General features: G+C 54.5%; 1 protein-coding gene across 2 annotated transcripts in view; it reads right to left on the reverse strand.

Annotated features, from left to right (window-relative positions):
- Positions 1 to 18,909, reverse strand: part of RPTOR (regulatory associated protein of MTOR complex 1) — a 98,393-nt gene that overhangs the window by 4,004 nt on the left and 75,480 nt on the right. For both annotated transcript variants that reach the window (XM_021534088.3, XM_077787409.1), the window contains 9 exons: positions 17,069 to 17,174; positions 15,129 to 15,243; positions 14,483 to 14,607; positions 13,222 to 13,326; positions 10,798 to 10,845; positions 5,530 to 5,636; positions 2,591 to 2,718; positions 2,411 to 2,497; positions 880 to 996 (listed from right to left, as the gene is read on the reverse strand). In XM_021534088.3, the coding sequence (XP_021389763.1) occupies positions 880 to 996; positions 2,411 to 2,497; positions 2,591 to 2,718; positions 5,530 to 5,636; positions 10,798 to 10,845; positions 13,222 to 13,326; positions 14,483 to 14,607; positions 15,129 to 15,243; positions 17,069 to 17,174 (938 nt within the window). The remainder of the gene's footprint in view (positions 1 to 879; positions 997 to 2,410; positions 2,498 to 2,590; positions 2,719 to 5,529; positions 5,637 to 10,797; positions 10,846 to 13,221; positions 13,327 to 14,482; positions 14,608 to 15,128; positions 15,244 to 17,068; positions 17,175 to 18,909) is intronic.

The following is an 18,909-nucleotide window of genomic DNA, read 5'->3' on the forward strand; positions in this document are numbered from 1 at the left end:
TTCACATTGTTTATAGTTAAGTTCTATCACTGTGCATCAAGCACTGTACACCAATGCTGTGGCTTGTTTTCACTTCAGGACCAACTCCATTGGTCCTCATGAAGCTCTGTATAAAAGAGCGGTGTATTTTGAATAAACTGGACTTTTACTCTCAGCAGCTTCTGATCAGAGTCTCTTCATTCCCGTCCTGCCTCGACAGCGACAGAACCACAGTGAGCTGTGGTCACCTGGGACAGGGAGACACGGAGAGCTGATGCCCAAACACACCCAGTGCACCCCAAACAAGCTCCAGCCCATGTGGCTGTGGAGCAGCTCCTAGTCCCCACACAGATCCCAGAAACACAGACACTGAACAGGGACCCAGTGTCCAGGGCTCACTGATGGATAAAAAAGGGATAGAGCTCCTGAGCAGCAAACACAGGAAAGAAGTTGCACTGCTGGGGTGGGGTAAAAACAGTAGAGTCAACACCACCCCATGAATGATGTCTGTGGAGACAAATCATCCTCTCCAGGGATCATGGAATCATGGAATGGTTGGGGTTGAGAGAGACCCTAAAGCCCAGCTTGTTCCACCCCCTGCCATGGCAGGGACACCTTCCATTCTCCCAGGCTGCTCCAAGCCACAACCAACCTGGCCTGGAACACTTCCAGGGATCCAGGGGCAGCCACAGCTTCTCTGGGCACCTGTGCCACGGCTTCCCCACCCTCCCAGGAAGAATTTCTCCCCAGTCTCCCATGTAATCCTGCCCTCTGGCAGTGGGAAGCCGTTCCCCCTCATCCCGGCATGCCAGGCCCTGCTCCCTCCCTCTGATGCCCCTGGTGCCTCCTGCGGGCTCACTCCAGAGCCCCCTGTGCTGCAGGGAGGGCAGCAGGACTCACCATGCAAAGAGGTTGGCCTGGGGGTGGATGTCGAGGGCCGTGAGCCCCTTGACGATCTGCAGCACCTTCATGGACTCGGGCATGCGGGGGTCGAAGAACCGCACGTCACCGTTGACGCTGCCAAAACAGAGCCACGGGCTCAGCCCCACCCCAGAGCCCAGGAAATGCAGCTGTAGGGCTGCCCAGGAGCCAGCCCCTCCATGGGCACTGGGACAGGGAGCACACACGGCTGAGCTCCCACCAGCACCACGATTTCGTCCCACCCACAGCACGTTCTGTGGTGAGGGAACAGCTGGGAGTGATCCCACACTGCTGATCAATCACTGCTGATCCCAAATTTCTGATCCCTCACTGCTGATCTCACAGTGTGGATCCCACAGTGTTGATCAATCACTGCTGATCCCAAATTTCTGATCCCTCACTGCTGATCTCACACAGCCTCTCACGCCCAGCCCATTGCTGAGTGTGCCCTTCCAGTCCTGGCACACCCAATACACCCAGCCCCAAATTCCTGCTGCTTTGCACAGTAGGAAATGGCCTTGGAAACCCGCAAGCAGAGGGGATGTGCTGGTGCCATCCTTTACCCCAGGTGTCTGGACACCAGGATCTCACTGTGTCCTGTCATTTGTTTTCCTTGAATTTTGCTGCCAGCTGAAACAGAGGGAACTGGGATAAACTGGGAGTTCCTCAGCTCCACAGCCTGAGCTCCTCTAGAAAGAACCCAGACCTTTTGAAGCCCAAAATTCCCTCAGAGCTGAGCAGCCCCCAGGCTGGAAGGGCTCTGAGGAGAGGGCACTACCCTGAGGAGAGGGCCCTCAGCTCTGGGCACAGGGACCTGACCCCTGGAGCTGCTTATGGAGAGGAAGATTAAAAACTCCAATATGGGAGCTCGACAAATCTGGCAGCTGTATCACATAATCCTCTGTTTGAAAATCTTAATACATTTTTGCTGGCCCATCCCCCGTCTCAGGAATGTTCTGAATCCTAGAAAATTATGTTTTGTTTCCATTTTCTAATCAAGAGAAAGAGGCTCTTTGTGTGCAAACGGTGGCTTTGTGACAATAAATTCTGTTCTGCTGTTCCTTAATGGCCAAACAGTACCTGCTGCTCTGGCTGCAGTATTTACCAGGCAGCAGGGATGGATTTAGGGAATTGCACAGGAATCCTGCCCAGGAACGTGCCTGCCACATGCACCATCCACCTTCCTCCTCTCGCTGTCTCCCAGATGTTCCCAGGGAGATGTTGGCAGTGAAACCCCCACCAGAGGATATTCCACAGGCAGCTCCTGCTCGCCTCCCTTCCCCTCACACACCTGGGGATCCCAGCACCTTGTTCAGCCCAAACCACACCAGCAGCCTTCCAAGGAGAGCTCCTCATCCCTTCTGCCTCCTCTCCACCGAGTCTGGAGCAGGAGTTAATTACCGAAGCAAGTGTCAAACTCCAGAGCTTTGCTGAACAGCAGGGCCAGAATTTGGAGGGGAAATCAAACTGTGAGCGTGGCAAGCAGCCCCAGGAGAGCAAACCCCTGTACCTGACGCTCATGATGTTGCCCTCGGGGTGCTTCTGCAGGTAGGCCTTCACCACCCAGGCCGTGTGCTCCCGGTAGGTCATGACGCGGCTGGGGACAAAGGGGACAAAGGGGACAAAGGGCCACGGGTGAGGCGAGGTGAGCAGCACAGGCAGGCCCCGGGCCGGGCAGGACGGGAGTTACCATTCACTGAGGGCCATCCTCCTGTCGAAGACGCGGATGGAGCCGTCGCCCAGCCCCGCCACGATCAGCGAGCGGTGGGAGTCGCAGGACAGGCTGGTGACACAGCTGTCAGCTCCCGTGGGAATGTCCTGGGGGACACACACACACACACACACCCCACCAGTGCCGTGCTGCTCACAGCTCTGCTGAGATTGGGTGACAACAGGCAGTGGTTATTGAGGGACACCTCCTTTTATAGGGGTTTTATAGTGCTGGAACACTCGATCGGTCGGGTTTCTAACACTGCTTGGCTCACTGGCTGCTACATGCCTGCATGAACGGGACTGGCTGGGCCTTCTTGCTTGACTTCCAACCTAACCTATCATCGTCTTACCTGGGGACTCGTTTGCTTCTATTTTTTAATGAACTAGGCTGGGAGTTGGGGTCTGTCGTGGCCAATTTTATCTGTTCAGCTTACAGTCCAGCTGTAGCTGTGACACACCATGGCCTGGCTTCAAGGGCACTTCACTCAGGGCCCTGAACCACGGTCCTGCCCCAGCCTCATCCCCATCCCCATCCTCACACCGAGCAGGGTGAGGCAGCTCCCATGCCCCTGGTCCCTACCAGGGACACTCTGGCTCCTGGCACAGCCCCAGAGCAGGCCAGGCAGTGCTGTGCCTCCTCCTGTCCCTGCTGTGGCATGTGTGACAGGGACACCCAGAGCCTCTCATGAGAGACGTGTGCAGGGAAAGGGACATGGAAAAGGCAGCTGGAGCTGCAGGGACAGCTGTACTGGGAACACACTGGGCAGCCACACTGCCACTTCCCCCCTTTTACTTCTGGAGGCAAAGGAATTGCTCAGAATAATCCCTGTGCCTGCTGGGAGGAGAAGCACTTTGTTAAAACCAGCAAAAAGAGCTGAGCAGCGCTGCAAAAGCAGGAGTGACAGTGATGGAATGGTCTGGGTTGGGAGGGACCCCAAAGCCCTCCTCATTGCAGCCCTGCCGTGGGCACCTCCCACAGCCCAGGCTGCTCCAGGCCCTGTGCAGGAGCTGCAGGAGCTCATTCCACACCTCGGTCCTGCTTTTGCCTCGGTGCAGGTCCAACCCTGGAGCTGCTGCTCCAGCCTGAGCTGAGCAGGGAGAGGCACCAGGCCTGGGGCTGCTGCAGCCTCTGCCCACCCCCAGCTCCTCCTTTGAAGCAGCAACACTCGGCAGAAGTGCAAATGAGGCACTTGTTCCTCCAGCTCCAGCCCAGAGGTGTGGGTTTCTGTAGTTCAAAGAGGGAGGCACCTTTATCTGCCTCGATTATTGCTGCTCTTTGTGCTGATTCTCACTTTCCCAGTTACTGAGTCAGGAAGTTCCAATCACTTGAATTTCAACACCCAATCTTTGCAATTAAAAAAAGAAACAACATGTTTTTAGATACTTTCGGTGCAATCATTAATCATCATCATTTAAAAAGATTTTCGCCTCCTGAATTTTGCCGCTCCCTAATTTGCATAGAAAAAATAATATGTGAAAGTAATTAAGATGAACAGAGGCTTAATTATCCTGCATCGCAGGGTCAAAGTGTCGCAATTAATGTTCATCCAAGGGTAATTAATTTCGAGAAGCTTTGAAAACTCCGCTTCCTTTTTATTCCAGCATGGTGCCTCCCTTCTCACCGACCACCTGCTTCTCCTTGGAATTTCTGAGAAACTCCCACGTGATTGTGGCTGACATGGGCTCTGGCAGGGCCTTTCCCCCTCCCACGGCACAGGGAGGTGTGTGTGCTTTCACAGCCTTTACAGTGCTCCAGTTACCTGTTAAAGTGAAATCCAACTGTGTCCCGGAGCCTGTCCCTGCATCCCGGAGCCCTCCTCTGCATCCCAGAGCCTGTCCCTGCATCCCGGAGCCTGTCTCTGCATCCCAGAGCCTGCCCCTGCATCCCAGAACCTGCCCCTGCATCCCAGAGCCTCCCTTTGCATCCCAGAGCCTGCCCCTGCATCCCGGAGCCCTCCTCTGCATCCCAGAGCCTGCCCCTGCATCCCAGAGCCTGCCCCTGCATCCCAGAGTCTGTCCCTGCATCCCAGAGTCTGTCCCTGCATCCCAGAGCCTGTCCCTGCATCCCAGAGGCTGCCCCTGCATCCCAGAGCCTGTCCCTGCATCCCAGTCTGCCTTCACATCCCAGAGGCTGCCCCTGCATCCCAGAGCCTGTCTCTGCATCCCAGAGCCTGCCTGCACATCCCAGAGCCTGCCCCTGCATCCCAGAGCCTGTCCCTGCATCCCAGAGCCTGTCTCTGCATCCCAGAGCCTGTCTCTGCATCCCAGAGCCTGCCCCTGCATCCCAGAGCCTGCCTTCACATCCCAGAGTCTGTCCCTGCATCCCAGGGGCTGCCCCTGCATCCCAGAGCCTGTCGCTGCATCCCAGTCTGCCTTCACATCCCAGAGCCTGCCCCTGCATCCCAGAGCCTGCCTGCACATCCCAGAGCCTCCCTCTGCATCCCAGAGCCTGCCCCTGCATCCCAGAGCCTGCCCCTGCATCCCAGAGCCTGCCTTCACATCCCAGAGCCTGCCTTCACATCCCAGAGCCTGCCTGCACATCCCAGAGCCTCCCTCTGCATCCCAGAGCCTGCCTTCACATCCCAGAGCCTGCCCCTGCATCCCAGAGCCTGCCCCTGCATCCCAGAGCCTGCCTGCACATCCCAGAGCCTGCCTCTGCATCCCAGTTCCCACCTTTGGATCCCACAGCCTCAGCTTCCCCAAACATTGGTGCCCACCCAGAACAGCACAGCAGCTCGCAGCAGAGCCCTGACACACTCCCTGAGTGTCTGCATGGTTTTATTGGCCTGGGAACGTGACCTGGGCCAGGGAAGCAGGGAAGCAGGGGCCCCAGGAGCTGGCAGCTCCTCACACAGCAGTCCCAGGTGCTTTGGGGCTCTGGAGGGAAAGGTGCTGGGACAAGCAGGCAGGTGTTACCTGTACTTTCATCTCCCGATCCGTGTCCCAGATCCGGATTATCCTCACGTCTCCCGAGGTCATCAGGAGCCCAGTTTCTTGTTCCCAGTCCACCACCATCCCTGCTCCTGAGACACACCAAGGCAGGGGTGCCAATCAGTGCCAGCACGGGCAGAGCTGCACTCCTTGGAGCATCAGCTCTCCTGACTTTGTGTTCCAGACACTGTCAGCGCCAGAGGAAATGTAAAATTACACACACAGCCTCCAGGTGGGACTGAATCAGCTGCTCCTGGATCTGAGTCCAAACACTGCTTTGCCCCCTGGTGTGAGTGCTGAGAGAAGCCAGCACAGCAGGTCCCTGTGGGAGGGGAGCACAACTTCCAGGAACTGTCAGGGGCCACAGCAGTGCCCAGCACATCATGAGAACATTAAATGCTGACTGAAGAGACCCAGCTGGTGCCACCTCATGCAGCAAGACCTGAGAGCTCCTGGACTGATTCCTCCTTCTGAGAGAAGGATGTGGGAGATGTTCCTGGGCAAGGAACAGCCAAGTCAGGGCTGCAATAGAGTGAATTTAACAGCTGGTGGGAGCACAAACCAGTTTGCTGCATGACTGTGATGAGGGGAACACCCTGCAGTGACAGCAGCTCAAAGAGCTGCTCACCCTCACAAGAGCTTCTGCTCCTCATCCCTGAGGGCACAGACCAGTCTCCAGGGGAAGTTCAGCACAAGGTCCCATCCACGCTGCTTTAAAAATACAAAAAAAACCCCGGGGGCACCACAGGAGGGAACCAGAGAAGAACTCCAGGCTTGGTGTCTGCTTCCAGGAGGGCAGGGACAGCAGCAGAATTCCTGTCTCAGAGCAGCATCCCAGCCTCTCAGAGCAGTTGTCCAGTGTCTCCTCCATGCCAGACCGAGTCTCTGGTGCTGAGCAGTGTTTCATAACCACACAGAACTGGAGTCAGAGCCCTCTGCAATGCATCAGGACTGCAGCTCCTGCCCCGAGCACTCTCAGTGCCTTCAGCACCATCCCTGTGTCTCCACTCCAAGCACAATGTGCTTGTCCACGAGGTAAAAACGTGCATTTGTCTGGATTTGCTGCCAGGAATCATCCCCAGCAGGAAATCTAAGTCTGCCCCAACATCTCTTTTGTCACCAAAGGGCCACAAGTACCTTGTACCAGAACATCCACGGTTACAGAGCACAAAGGAAGCAGCAGACACATCCTATCAACACCGAGTTCTCCCCCTGCATGATGGAATGACCTTGTTTTGCACAGCTGCAGAGGAAACATTCTGCCCCTCTCCCCTTCCTGAGCATCACATCCGAGCTGATTCCTGGTCCTGCCACGTCCATGGAGGAGGTCACTGATGTTTACTGACAGTCCCTCACCTCACTGCAGGAAACTGGGAACCCTGGGCTGACCTGGGAGCCTGGATCCTTAGTCAGACAGATTGTTCCTTCAGACTGGCAGCTCGTAGGGCTGGAGAGCCAGGCAAACAAGCAGGCAGAGATGGAGATGATAAACAGCACTGAAGTGTTTGCATTTGTCATCTCTTTAGGGCCCCTGTGACAGGATAAACCTGGCAGCTGAGATGGATCTGGCCATTTCCATCCCCCATGGAGCTCAGCAGGCAAAGAGCTCCCAGGCAGCTCCAAAGCTCCCAGTTTCCCAGGAACATTCCCCAGCTTGAAGAAAAGGTTTCTTTCTGACCAGCACCAAGTCCTGTCCAGCTGTGGTTCCAGGGGCTGTTCTGTGGAGGGGCACAGGGAAGGTGAGTTTGGGGGCAGAGCTGGCATTCTTGGTGCGCCCATCAGGAGTTTGTCACTGAGGATATTCAGCAAGGACACCTAGATGGGCAGGGAAAGTCTCACTGAGGGAAGAGGCTCCAGAGGGATTACACAAAGGTTGCCACAAGAGACAAGCAGATAGAAAGGACAAGGGCTCACTCCCAGCCAGGCTAGAAAAAAAGAGGGAGATGATCACAGAATCCTGGAATGGTTTGGGCTGGAAGGGACCTGAAGAACCACCTCATTCCACCCCTGCCATGGCAGGGACACCTCCCACTACCCCAGGTAGCTCCAACCTATCCACCCTGGCCTTGGACACTTCCAGGGATGGTGCTGGCTATGGTGTGACTCGAGACCTTGCAGTTCCTGCCTTTCTTATTAAAAACCTGCATAGTTCAGCTCAGGGATTACTGCTGCTCCCTGGAAGAGGCAAGAGCAGGATCTGGATCATCCCAAAGCAAGGATCTGACCGGAGGTGGTGGGTCCTGGCTGCAAAGGTGCCTGTGCTGAGCCCTGGGCTAGGGCTCTGCTCCTGCTGCACCCCTGCATCCCCTGGCCAAAAAGGGGATGCAACTGGGAGTGCTGAACCAGGATTTCAGAATTCCAACCTGTCTGAAGAGCAGAAAAGCCCTCATACATAAATGTCAGTCACTTGGAAGTGTGTGAGGGGAAGGAAAGCTTCCTCTGACTGCGAAATGTTCCATCCAGAGCTGGCACTCACAGTATGGAATGAGACAGAAATAGCTGAACTATTTCTATGTACAAGCATGGCAGAGATGATCCAAGATTGGCTCATGTTTCCATGCTCAACTCAGAGCATTTTGGGATGAGGAGTGAACGTGGGATTGAATACTAATGATCATTTCCTTTTTAATTAACAGAGGTCCTACTCCAGGATGTTACAACTGAGCCTTGCAGCCCACCCACAGGGCTTTGGCTCCTGGGCTTGGCACCTGAGCTGCTCCCCAGCCCCTCCTGCCCCCAGGTGCTGCTCTGAGCACCTGAGCTGCTCCTCACTCAGCCCCTCCTGCCCCCAGGTGCTGCTCTGAGCACCTGCACAGCCCCAGAGCTGGCTCTGCCTGACCTGTCACACCTCCTGAGAGGAGCACACAGGGACAGAGCTGGCACAGCCCCTGGCACAGGGCAGTGCTGGAATGCTGGGGCTCCCAGAATCCATGAGCTGCAGGAACCAGCCCTGCACTGCTGCAATGCATCAGGAGCTAAGAGCACAATTTTCCCCTAAGAGATATTATGTTCTTAGATAATGAGCAGCAAATCTTCCACAGCTCAGGGAAAGGAATTTTTAAATGTCTGTGGTGGAGGTGCCGTTTTTTGGTTTGGAGTAGTTTTTTTTTGTTTGTTTTTGAGACTTTTAAAGCCAGCACTGGCACATCTGTATGGCTGAGTTTATCCACACCAGCAGCTGCTCCTGAAGGTAGAACTTTCCCCGGCTGTTCCCTCAGGATTGCCTCTGAGCCAGAGATATTTGCCTGGATGGGACAATTGCATGGATGGACAAATTCCAGTACTGCTGTGGTGAGAGCAGCTGCATTCCCAACATCTGCCTTGCCCTGTAATGCCATGGAAGGTGGCCAGGCTGTCCTTGGCATTTCAGTGGAATCAGGAATACCTCCATGGAACACAATACAAAAGCATCCTGGACTCCGACTGATCATTTTTTAATCATGGGCCCTCCTGGTTGAGCAGTGAAGCACATCCCTGCTTTAATTTCCAGGAAGCAGTGGGAGGGTTGGATGACCTCACTCATCATTAATTTCTACAACATCCTCTCAAAAAGTGTCACCCTCCTCCTGCCAAGGACTCTGCAGTGAGGGACAGCAGGAGCTGGGATGCTGGGAATTCAATTAAAAGAACACAAACCCCTGGAGCTGCCATTTCTCCAGTGACTTTATTGCCATCAGATAATCTGACCAGAGCTGATGTGGGCTCCTGGGAGGTGTGGGAAGCCTCCCTGCCCTTGCCTCTGGCCCTTGCTCTCCAGGATGAGCCTGAGGCTGGAGCCTGGAGCAGCTCCTGGTGCAGGCTGGAGCTGTCCCCTGCTCCAAGCCCCATCCAGCCCAGCCTGGGACACTTCCAGGGCTGGGGCAGTATCCAAGCACTGCTGATGTGCTTTGCTGCCAGGAGAGCACCAGTTCCATACATTTTTTACAGCTCTCCAGAGGGAAGGGGGAATGCTGGTGCTGCCTTTGTCACCAGGAGAGCAGAGGCAGCTGGAGAAGGTTTTCACGGACCTGCCCTGCCCTGAGCAGGGGCTGCTCTGGCCTGACAAGCAGCAGCATCAATCAGCACTGGGATTCCCTGAAGCTGCTCCTGCCCAGGGATTCCCTGCAGCCAAGCCCTGCTAATTTTAGCCTTGGCTGGGGGATTCCACAGCCAGGCAGCAGCAGCAGCCACACATCAGCTCTGCTCGCTCCTGCCCCAGCTCCCACAGCCACAGGGATCTGCTGAACTCCACTAACGAGCTCTGAATCAGCCCCTGCCAGGAGCCTGGGTGATTAATCAGTACAGACACAGCCAGCTCTGATCAGTCAGCAAATATCAATAATTGATGAACATCCTGAGGTGACACCTCCACCACGAGCAGCCCAGATGGGCCCCGGGATGCCCTGACACATCAACCATCTGCTCCCCACCCCCGTGGGACAGGAGTCAGGATCCAGAGCCTCACAGACCCTGCAGATCCTCTGGGAGAAGCCTGGGGACTTCCTTCAGCTCCCCTCCATGCAGCAGAGTGGAATTTGTGACATTTATTAGAGTCCCAGAATCCCAGAAGGATTTGGGTTGGGCACAGCCCATCCAGTGCCACCCCTGCTGTGGCAGGGACACCTTCCCCTGTCCCAGGCTGCTCCCAGCCGTGCCCAGCCTGGCCTTGGGCATTTCCAGGGATCCAGGGGCAGCCACAGCTGCTCTGGGCACCCTGTGCCAGGGCCTCACACCCTCACAGAGAAGAATTACCCCCATGGATCCAACCTACATTTCCCCTCTTTCCTCTCTGGCTTATCTCTGCCAAGAGCCCACGATTCTGAGCCTGCTGGGAAAGAGTCCCCAGCGTCTCCTTTCCACAGGATCTCTACAGCCCAGGTGTGTTACAAAGAAACCCCAGCCAAACCCACAGCTTTATGCTGCCTCCATTTGGAACCTCCCTCTCAAACCCTTCTGCCCAGGGATGCTTTGAAATGCCCCTGGAAAAGAAAGACTCCCAAATGCCCCACCTCCTGTGGCTGAGGGAGCTCTGAGAGGCTGACAGGAAGATTCCCTTAGCCCAGCAGAGCCTGTGCCTGCCCAGGGAGCACAGATCCCTCCCTGCACTCCTCACGGCTGTGCCGGGCACAGACAGGGCATGGCAGAGCTGGAGGCAAAGCTTCCCAGGAGCCACAGGGACCCAGAGATCCCTCAAACCACACCAAACCCCCAACCAACCACCCCGAGGAGCTCCTGCCCACCCCCCTGGGCACGGGGAACAGGAGCAGCACTCACCTCCCTGCTTGCTTCTGTCCAGATAGATGGACACCCTTCGGGCCAGACCTGTGGGGAGACAGGGATCAGGGTGTGCTGCTCAGGGTCAGTGGCCAGCCACAGCAAAACCCAGCTTAAAGCAGGGACTAGAAGCAGCAACTCCAATGGAGAGATGTGAAAGAAGCAGCAGCACCCAGAGCAGCACATGCCTCCCTCAGTCACTGCTGCACAGCATTTTTGGGAGGGCAGCAGCCTGTGTGCAGCACAGGGTTGACAGCTCTGCAGGGACCAGGAGCCCTCCTGTCCCAGCTGGGCCCTGCTCTCAGCACAGCCAGGACAGACAGACAGACAGACATCCAAGGAGCTCCTGGGATCTGCACAAATCCGTGGGAGCTCGGGGCTCCTGCCACGGATCGGGGTTTGTGTGCCCACAGCTGGGAGGGCAGGCAGGGAACCAGCTGTGCCAGCTGTGCCAGCTGAGCTCTGCCCTCCCAGTGGAAATGTGCAAGCTCTGAGCCTGCCCTGGGCTGCTCCCCCTCCCAGGCAGCTCCTGAGGAGTCACTGTCCATCTCAGACAACCCAGGGCTGCTTCCTAAGCTTCCCAAGGATGTGTTTAGGTATTACATATTCCTCTCTCCTTCCCTAAGTGTGGAAATGGCCCTGAAAGTCAAGTTCTGGCTGTTCTCAAGTGCAGTTCAGAGGTGAGTGTGACATTATGACACAGGGGAAAAGCTGGGAGAGGAGGGAAGGAAATCAATAGTGGGAGCAAACAAACTCCAGTAAAACTCCTGAGCTCTGCAGCTTCAAAATGCATCCTCAGTTCTGTGAGCCAGTGCTGGACCACAGCTGTGGTCTTGGCAGCAGATGACTCTGAAGACTCTCATCTCCACGGGGACTTGCTCCACTTAGCTCTTTTGAAGTGGCTACATTTATTTCTCTCTCCACAAACAGATCTGTCCTTCTCTGCTGCCCAATCTGCTGGGAAGGTGGAAGGCAAAGAAAACAGCCCCCAGACTGCTTCAGTCCACAAGGGAAAGAAAAGGCCAAGGGGAAAAAAAAAAATCGCAATCCTAAAGAGAACAGATTTGAAAATTTCCCCAGTCCTGTTTTGGCAAATGGAACCACCCAGCTCTCAGAGCTCTCTCAGCTGTGTCAGACACTGAAAATCCTTTCTGGGTGTTAAGTCCTGTCCAGAGTGAGGCACGAGCAGCAGAGGCTCTGCCCTGGCACAGTGCACATGGAAGGGAAGGCAGGACAGTGGGACTGGGCTGGGGGAGTTCCAGTCCAGCACCCTCCCTGCCCAGGACCAGAGCCACGGCAGCCTGGGGTCATTCCCAGCTCCAAGGAACCAGATCCTGAATCCAGGGATGGGAAACATCACCCAGCAGCCAGGAAAGCTGCTGTCTGCTGCACAGACCTACAGAGTGACAGCACGAAGGGCGACTTGTCACCACTCCTGGGCTCGTTGTGCCCAAGCAGGGCCAGGCCCTGCCTGCTCACAGCAGCCCCTCCTGCTCCTGCTGCCACCTTGGAAAGGGCAGGTTCTGCCATTTGCACAGCAGGCTCTGAATTCCAGCAGCTCCTCATCAGTCCTGGGCAGAGCCTCAAACACAGCCCCTATTCCCTGAGACACGGGGAGGGGTTAGGGGAAAGCAACACCCACGAGGCAGCCCCAGGAAATCCAATGAATAGCTGAAAGAGCTGTGTCAGGCTCCTGGGATGAGCCACATCAGCTCAGAAATGAGAACTGTCAGCTTTTAAGGTCAGGATGAATGATGATGGTCATCTCATCTGACCTCCTGCACAGCACGGGCCAGGCAGCCTCATCCAGCACTTCCTCATCAATCCCACAAAGTGCTGATTGAGCCACAGCACACACAGGAAAACCTGCAGCCTTGATTAGAAATATTCAAGTGACAGAGAATTGCCATTAGAGCATTAGCACCTGATGGGGTCTGGGAAGGAGGGAACATCCACCTCCTGGAATGCTGCAAACCTCCTCTAATATCCTAAAACCTCCCTTAATATCCCAAAACCTCCTTTAACATCCCAAAACCTCCTTTAACATCCCAAAACCTCCTTTAACATCCCAAAACCTCCTTTAACATCCTAAAACTTCCTGTAATGGCCTAAAACAGATTTCAGGGTTACACAAACTGGTTTTCTGGCTTCATCCCATGTGTGGCTGAATGCCAATGCTCCTTTTTACACCCTTTTCTGCCCAGCTTTCCTAACATTCCAAGCAGGCCAATGTCTCACTGTGCTGTCCTTCTGCATGTGCCAGGTTTAGACCACATGTTCCTCTGCCACCTCCTGACCCACAATAAACAGGGAAGAACAAGAGCCAAAATTGGAACTGGGGCTAAAGGAGGTCACAGGTGCCACCCACAACGCTGCTCAAAGGCTGATTTTCACCTTCCCCATAAAAACCTCAGTGGAACCCACCTCGTGTGGTTGGTAGCATGTCTGACAGCCCCTGCCAGGCTGTCACCATCTCCGGGTTCTTCTCCAGGTCTGCAAAGTTCTTCCACACTCTGATGGCACCATCGTCTTGGGGAGCACAGAGAGAGAACACAAAGCAAAGTCACTGCTGGTGCAGCTCCTGCAGCTCCTTGTGCACGAGGAACAAGAGGAGAAGCAGAACTGAAATCACACAGACCCCAAATCCCAGAATGTCACTTGAACACTTTCTGTTGGAGTTGTTTTCCCTCTCTAATTTACATCCATGAAACCTAAGGCTTTGTTCTACTGGAGCTGTTCGGGAAGAGCTTTTCTCCTTCCTTGAACAACAGCTGACATTCAATGTCTCTCCATTTCCTTGACATTAATTTTCTCCAGGATTCATCTCTGGATTGGTGCCGAGGGCCACACAAGTACCCACTCAACACAAAACAGCCCCACGGAGGCAGCAGCATCAAAGCCCAGCCCATCAGCAGCAAACCTTTCAAGAACATTGTGTATTTTTTTCAATTTGCTCCCCATCTGTGAAACTTTTGTGCTAAGAATCAATAAATTGAAAGAAATATGTCCTAAAGGCTTTCTCAGCTCCCCTTCCCCCTCCCTTAATTACACCCAACCTGTACAGTTGAGCAGGAAGCTGGAGAAGCTGTTGAAAACACTCTGAGTGCCAGGTTTGGAATGGTTCCTTGGGAGAGGAGCAGATCTGACTCACAGCTTTACAGACCAGAGACTGGGCAAGATCTCCTCATGCGGGCCCCTGCTCAGGTGAGATATGGACTAAAGAGAAATTCAGAACCACCTGAGGGGTTTGGTGCTGAGGCTGAGCCCTGCCTGCTCTACGTGGACACAGCACAAGGAGCAGAACTGCAGCTCCTGTATTTTGGCTGCTGCACAATTTCAGCTCTGGAAGCAGCTTTACCCAACTGAAATCACCTTTCCCCAGGTGTGCCACAGGAGGGGGTGACCACAACCTTGCAATGACAAGCAAAGACTCAGATGGGAATAGCTTCAGCAAGTGTTGGGCTGGTCAGTCCTTGGAAAGTCTACCTCAGAGATTTCAGTATTGCCAGGTAGAAGCTGCAAGGCTGAGCCTGGAAATGCCTCCTGAGCTGAGAGCAGGCAGCTCAGTGCAGGGGGGGAGATTGGGCTGGGACCAATCCATGGAGGGGAGAGAACAGGGTCCAGATCAGCTCACCTGGACTGGCACTGTGCCCAGGCTCCCCTGGTGGGACAAAGTGTCCTTTACCTGTGGCAGTGAGCAGCAGGGAGCAGTCCTGGCCGTTCAGGTACTCCATGGCCGTGATCCGCGTGTACCGAGGGTTCCCGTTGTGGAAATAGTCCAGCTTTTCCCCTTTCTCCCAGTCCCAAAAACTGTGGGAGGAAGAAACAGCATGTGAGCTTTCAGTTCTCTGTGCCAGCTGTACAGAGAGGCACTCGTTACCCAGTTTGGGATTTCTCCTTTGGAGCCTGGCATCATTTGATTAATAACACATCATGGAATCATGGAATGGTTTGGATTACAACGACCTCAAAGCCCATCCAGTGCCACCCCTGCTATGGCAGGGACACCTCCACTGTCCCAGAGTGTTCCCAGCCCTGTCCAGCCGGCCTTGGGCATGGCCAGGGATCCAGGGGCAGCCACAGCTGCTCTGGGCACCTGTGCCAGCGCCTGCCCACCCTCACAGGGCAGGATTTCAACACCTCCACCTGCTGAGAGAGAGCCACGACAGGGGCCCAACTGTCCTGCTGTGAGCCCCAGGTCCCCAGCCCTCACCAGACACTGTCCCTGAGCCCCAGGTCCCCAGCCCTCACCAGACACTGTCCCTGAGCCCCAGGTCCCCATCCCTCACCAGATGTTGTCCTGCTGTGAGCCCCAGGTCCCCATCCCTCACCAGATGCTGTCCTTGTCAGCCACGGCGATGCAGGGGGTGAAGGGGTGGAACTTCACCACGGAGGGCACGCCCGGGTTCCTGTTGAGGAAGATCTGATCGTCCAGCCGGGAAATGCCTGCGGGGACAGCAGCCAGCTCAGCCCACACCCGATGTCCCCAGGGATGGACAGCCCCGGCTTCCCAGTGCCACCAGCTCCCACCAGGACAGCCCAGCCCTTCCCTCCTTCCAGGGGTTTCTCAGACCCCCGCAGCTGTCTCAGGTCTTGAGGTACAAACCAAAAACTGTGGAGACAAACCCTTCATCCTTCACACTGGCAAGCAAGGAGAGCAAGCCCAGCCACACCCAGGGAATTGCCAGTTTGTATCGAGGGAAAACACAACACTATTTCTTCAAAATATAAAAATGCCTTATTTTTCCAGTTTAAAATACAGTGTTTCACTATAGCCTGTGGATTATTTATTTAACCTTCCATTTGAGTTCCCTTAAATTTTAGGTTAATTTGCAAATGAAAAGTGTATTTTCCATGGAGACCTTAAAATGATAGGTAAAGACTTTTTCCATCTTGTCTTCAGAGCAGTTTGCTATTCACAAACTGTGTTGGGACCCCAACACTGCTGGGTTCTGGCACTCTCTGAATTCATCACACAAACCCCTAAACCCAGGAGACATCCATTCAACCCGAGCTTGTTTTAGAATGCATCCACTGAATCTAATTTTCATTAAAAGCTTGTAAGTCTATTTTAATTCTTTTTAATATTTCACGTTTTCATTATTTTTTTAATGAATAGTGGCATTTCAGTCACTCGGGTCAAGCAACCAAATATGAACACTGTCTAGAAAGAGATTTAACTTCTCCAGGCAAGCATGAAAAATCCGCTTCTTTGTATTCCATCAGATCTCCCAGGCCATCTCCTGGGCTCCAGGATCATTTCTGTACTTCTCTGGTTGATGACATTCTGCAGTGTCCCAGCGTGAAGCTCCACACTGCACTGACAAGAGCAGCATCCCCGTGACAGGGCTGAGCCCTGGGCACTTTTCCTTCAGCACACTGGGATCTCCAGCCCTGTGTACCTCCAAAAGCATCCCTGGGAGGAGCAGCCCCCACCCCTGGCCTGCTCCTGGGAATGCCACGGGGAGGACACCAGGAGCTCCTGGAACTTTGGCTCCCCAGCCTCTGCTGCCAACGAGCAGGGAAAAACTGGGGAATGCAAATTCCTTGGGAAGCTTCATTAGGTTCCACTTTATTCGAATAAATTCCTGTGCTGAGAGAATTCCAGCCCCAAGCTGCCTCGGAGAGCCCCAGAGATTCAACTCTAGGTTCCTGGGGAGCTCCCACTGATGCAGCACAGACCTGAGGCACGCTGGGAGCAGCACACACAACCCACAGGCACAAATATCCTAAATAGATGGGGTACAAGGAGTAAACCAGAACGTGAGAGACCTCCCGGAGGTGTCTGCTGAGCTGGGGGGACAGGTCCAGCAGCTCCATGGTCTGCCATGACCACGGGTGTCCCACAAACTCTGAGCCTGCAGCTCTGGATTTGACCCTCCAGCATTCCACCTTCCATTCCCTTAAAAGTACAGGCTGAGCAGGTGACCACAGCCAGCAGCTGAGAGCAGAGAGGTGGGGGAGCAGCAGGGAAACACCTGCAACTGCAGGGAAGCACTTGCAGCAGCAGCAGCAGCAGTGAAACTGCAGCAGGGAAACACCTGCAGCAGCTGCAACAGGGAAACACCTGCAGTAGCAGCAGGGAAGCACTTGCAGCAGCAGGGAAACACTTGCAGCAGCAGGGAAATGTCTGCAGCTGCAGCAGGGAAGCACCTGCCCTGCACTAGCAGGGAACAGATACCAGTGTGAAGGGCAGCCCGGGGTCACCACTAATTGGGGTCATGGCTAATTGGGGCTCCACAGCACGGTGCAGAGCATGGGCAGCACTCACCCTTCTGGATGATCTTCTGGGCCTGTTTCCTGACACGGGCGTTGCGCAGGAAGCGCCACTCCCGCTCCTTGCGGATCTGGCTCTCCAGGTCGTGCTCCTCAGGGATCTGCCAGGACAGGAACACACACAAACAGGACCAGTGACCCCCAGAAGTGCAGGAGTTGGCCGAGTGATGCCCCAGTGTCCGTGGCTCCTGTCCCCTGTGCACGCTGCGGGCCTGATCTCGGTACAACACAGATTTCTCTCTTTGCTCTCCTCAGCTGAGAAGCATCACGTAGCAACTGAGATCAAAGAGGGAGCACAGCCCTGGTACAGCCAGCTCAGAAATCTTTCTTTTCCTGCTAATCAAGGCCTGCTGGCCGAGCAGGGCATGGCTACATTCCCAGATCCCTGGGATGGTCAGGTTTCCACCACCGTTTACCAGGAACAGCCTTGTTTTGGTTCCCTGGTCTGAAAATGATGCCCCTGTGTCACCTGGCTTTGATTATACAAAAAATTCACCCTGAAATTGGAGAGTGGCCCTGCAATCACAGCCACTCTGAGCCATTTGATGATATTTATTCACACCCCACAGCTCCAGGTTTCAGCACACCATGGCTCCCCTACAAAACCTGTGCTCCAGGCACAAGGCCAACCCCAGAGCTGCTCCCACCATGGCTATTCCCACCTTATTCAGAACACAGGATCAAAAGGAATAAACTCCTGAGATCTCACCCCAAACCATAGCAGGAGCTATATATGAGGTGTTTTTCATACTTAAAAAATTATCCAAGGCTCCCTTGATGCAGAACCATCCTTGGATCAATTAAAGATCTGAACTACAAGGAAACTGAGCTACAGCTTCCTTCAATGCTTATTGTTCTAAAGAGCAACTCTTGGAGAAGGAAGACAAATTCCCCACAAAAAACCCCTGTTTTTCCCTGAATAAGAAAGCCCTTAAATCATCTGTTACTATTACAAACACTGCCTTCAAACATTGCTATCATTTGGAAAATAGCTGTTACTGAGTTGGACTTCTGCTTCTGTAAAATAAATAAAAAAATAAGAGGCCCACCCTCCACCTTTCCTCCTAGCAAAGAAAAAAGCACTTTATTTCAGCACAACACCTATTAGACAAGCAATGACAAACGACCCCTAATGAAAAGCAATAAACAAACCTGAGCTAAAATACATCAGAGGAATTTGTGAGGGGAGAGATGACACCTACACCTTAATGAAAACCCAGCTTCTCTGGGAAGAAATTAAAGAAAGCCCAAGGAAGAGCCCTTGGACCACCAGTGCAGGGTCAGACCAGGCAGGTAAAGGCTGTCCTGGCCCTCACACCCACCCACCTGTGTGGCTCTGGGGATCATCCTGCCAGGAGGGAGGGAGGATCTATGAAAACACAAAGCCCAGCTCTGCTCCCTCCCTTGCAGGATGGGGACCATGACAGGTCCTTCCAGGGTTTCTCCCAGCCAGGGAGCAGCTGAACCCTCCCAGCAGAGTTTTCCTTCTCTGACCTGGGTCTCTCCCTCTCCCCGTGGTGGTGGGTGCCAGGAGGGGAGCAGGGCGCCCTTGGCACGAGGCTCCAGAGGTGAATCCAGCTCTCCCTGGTTACCTGCAGCACCTGCAGGGCCCCACTCCTCTCCCAGGACTTCAACCCAGGGCCAAGGCACAGCGCAGCAGCCCCAGCAGGGATTTATCAGGGAGGGCTGCTTATGTAATTCTCACCTTCCAGGATCCTTCCCAGCTCCTGCCTGCATGTTCTGCCAGCCCTGGAAACAACAGATGCTGGCTCCCGCTCTCCTTGACTCAGGACTTCCTGACAGCTGGCACCGAGGCTTTCCTGCGCCCCGTGGCTC

The sequence above is a fragment of the Lonchura striata genome, chromosome 19 (genome assembly GCF_046129695.1).
Source record: "Lonchura striata isolate bLonStr1 chromosome 19, bLonStr1.mat, whole genome shotgun sequence".
NCBI lineage: Eukaryota > Metazoa > Chordata > Aves > Passeriformes > Estrildidae > Lonchura > Lonchura striata.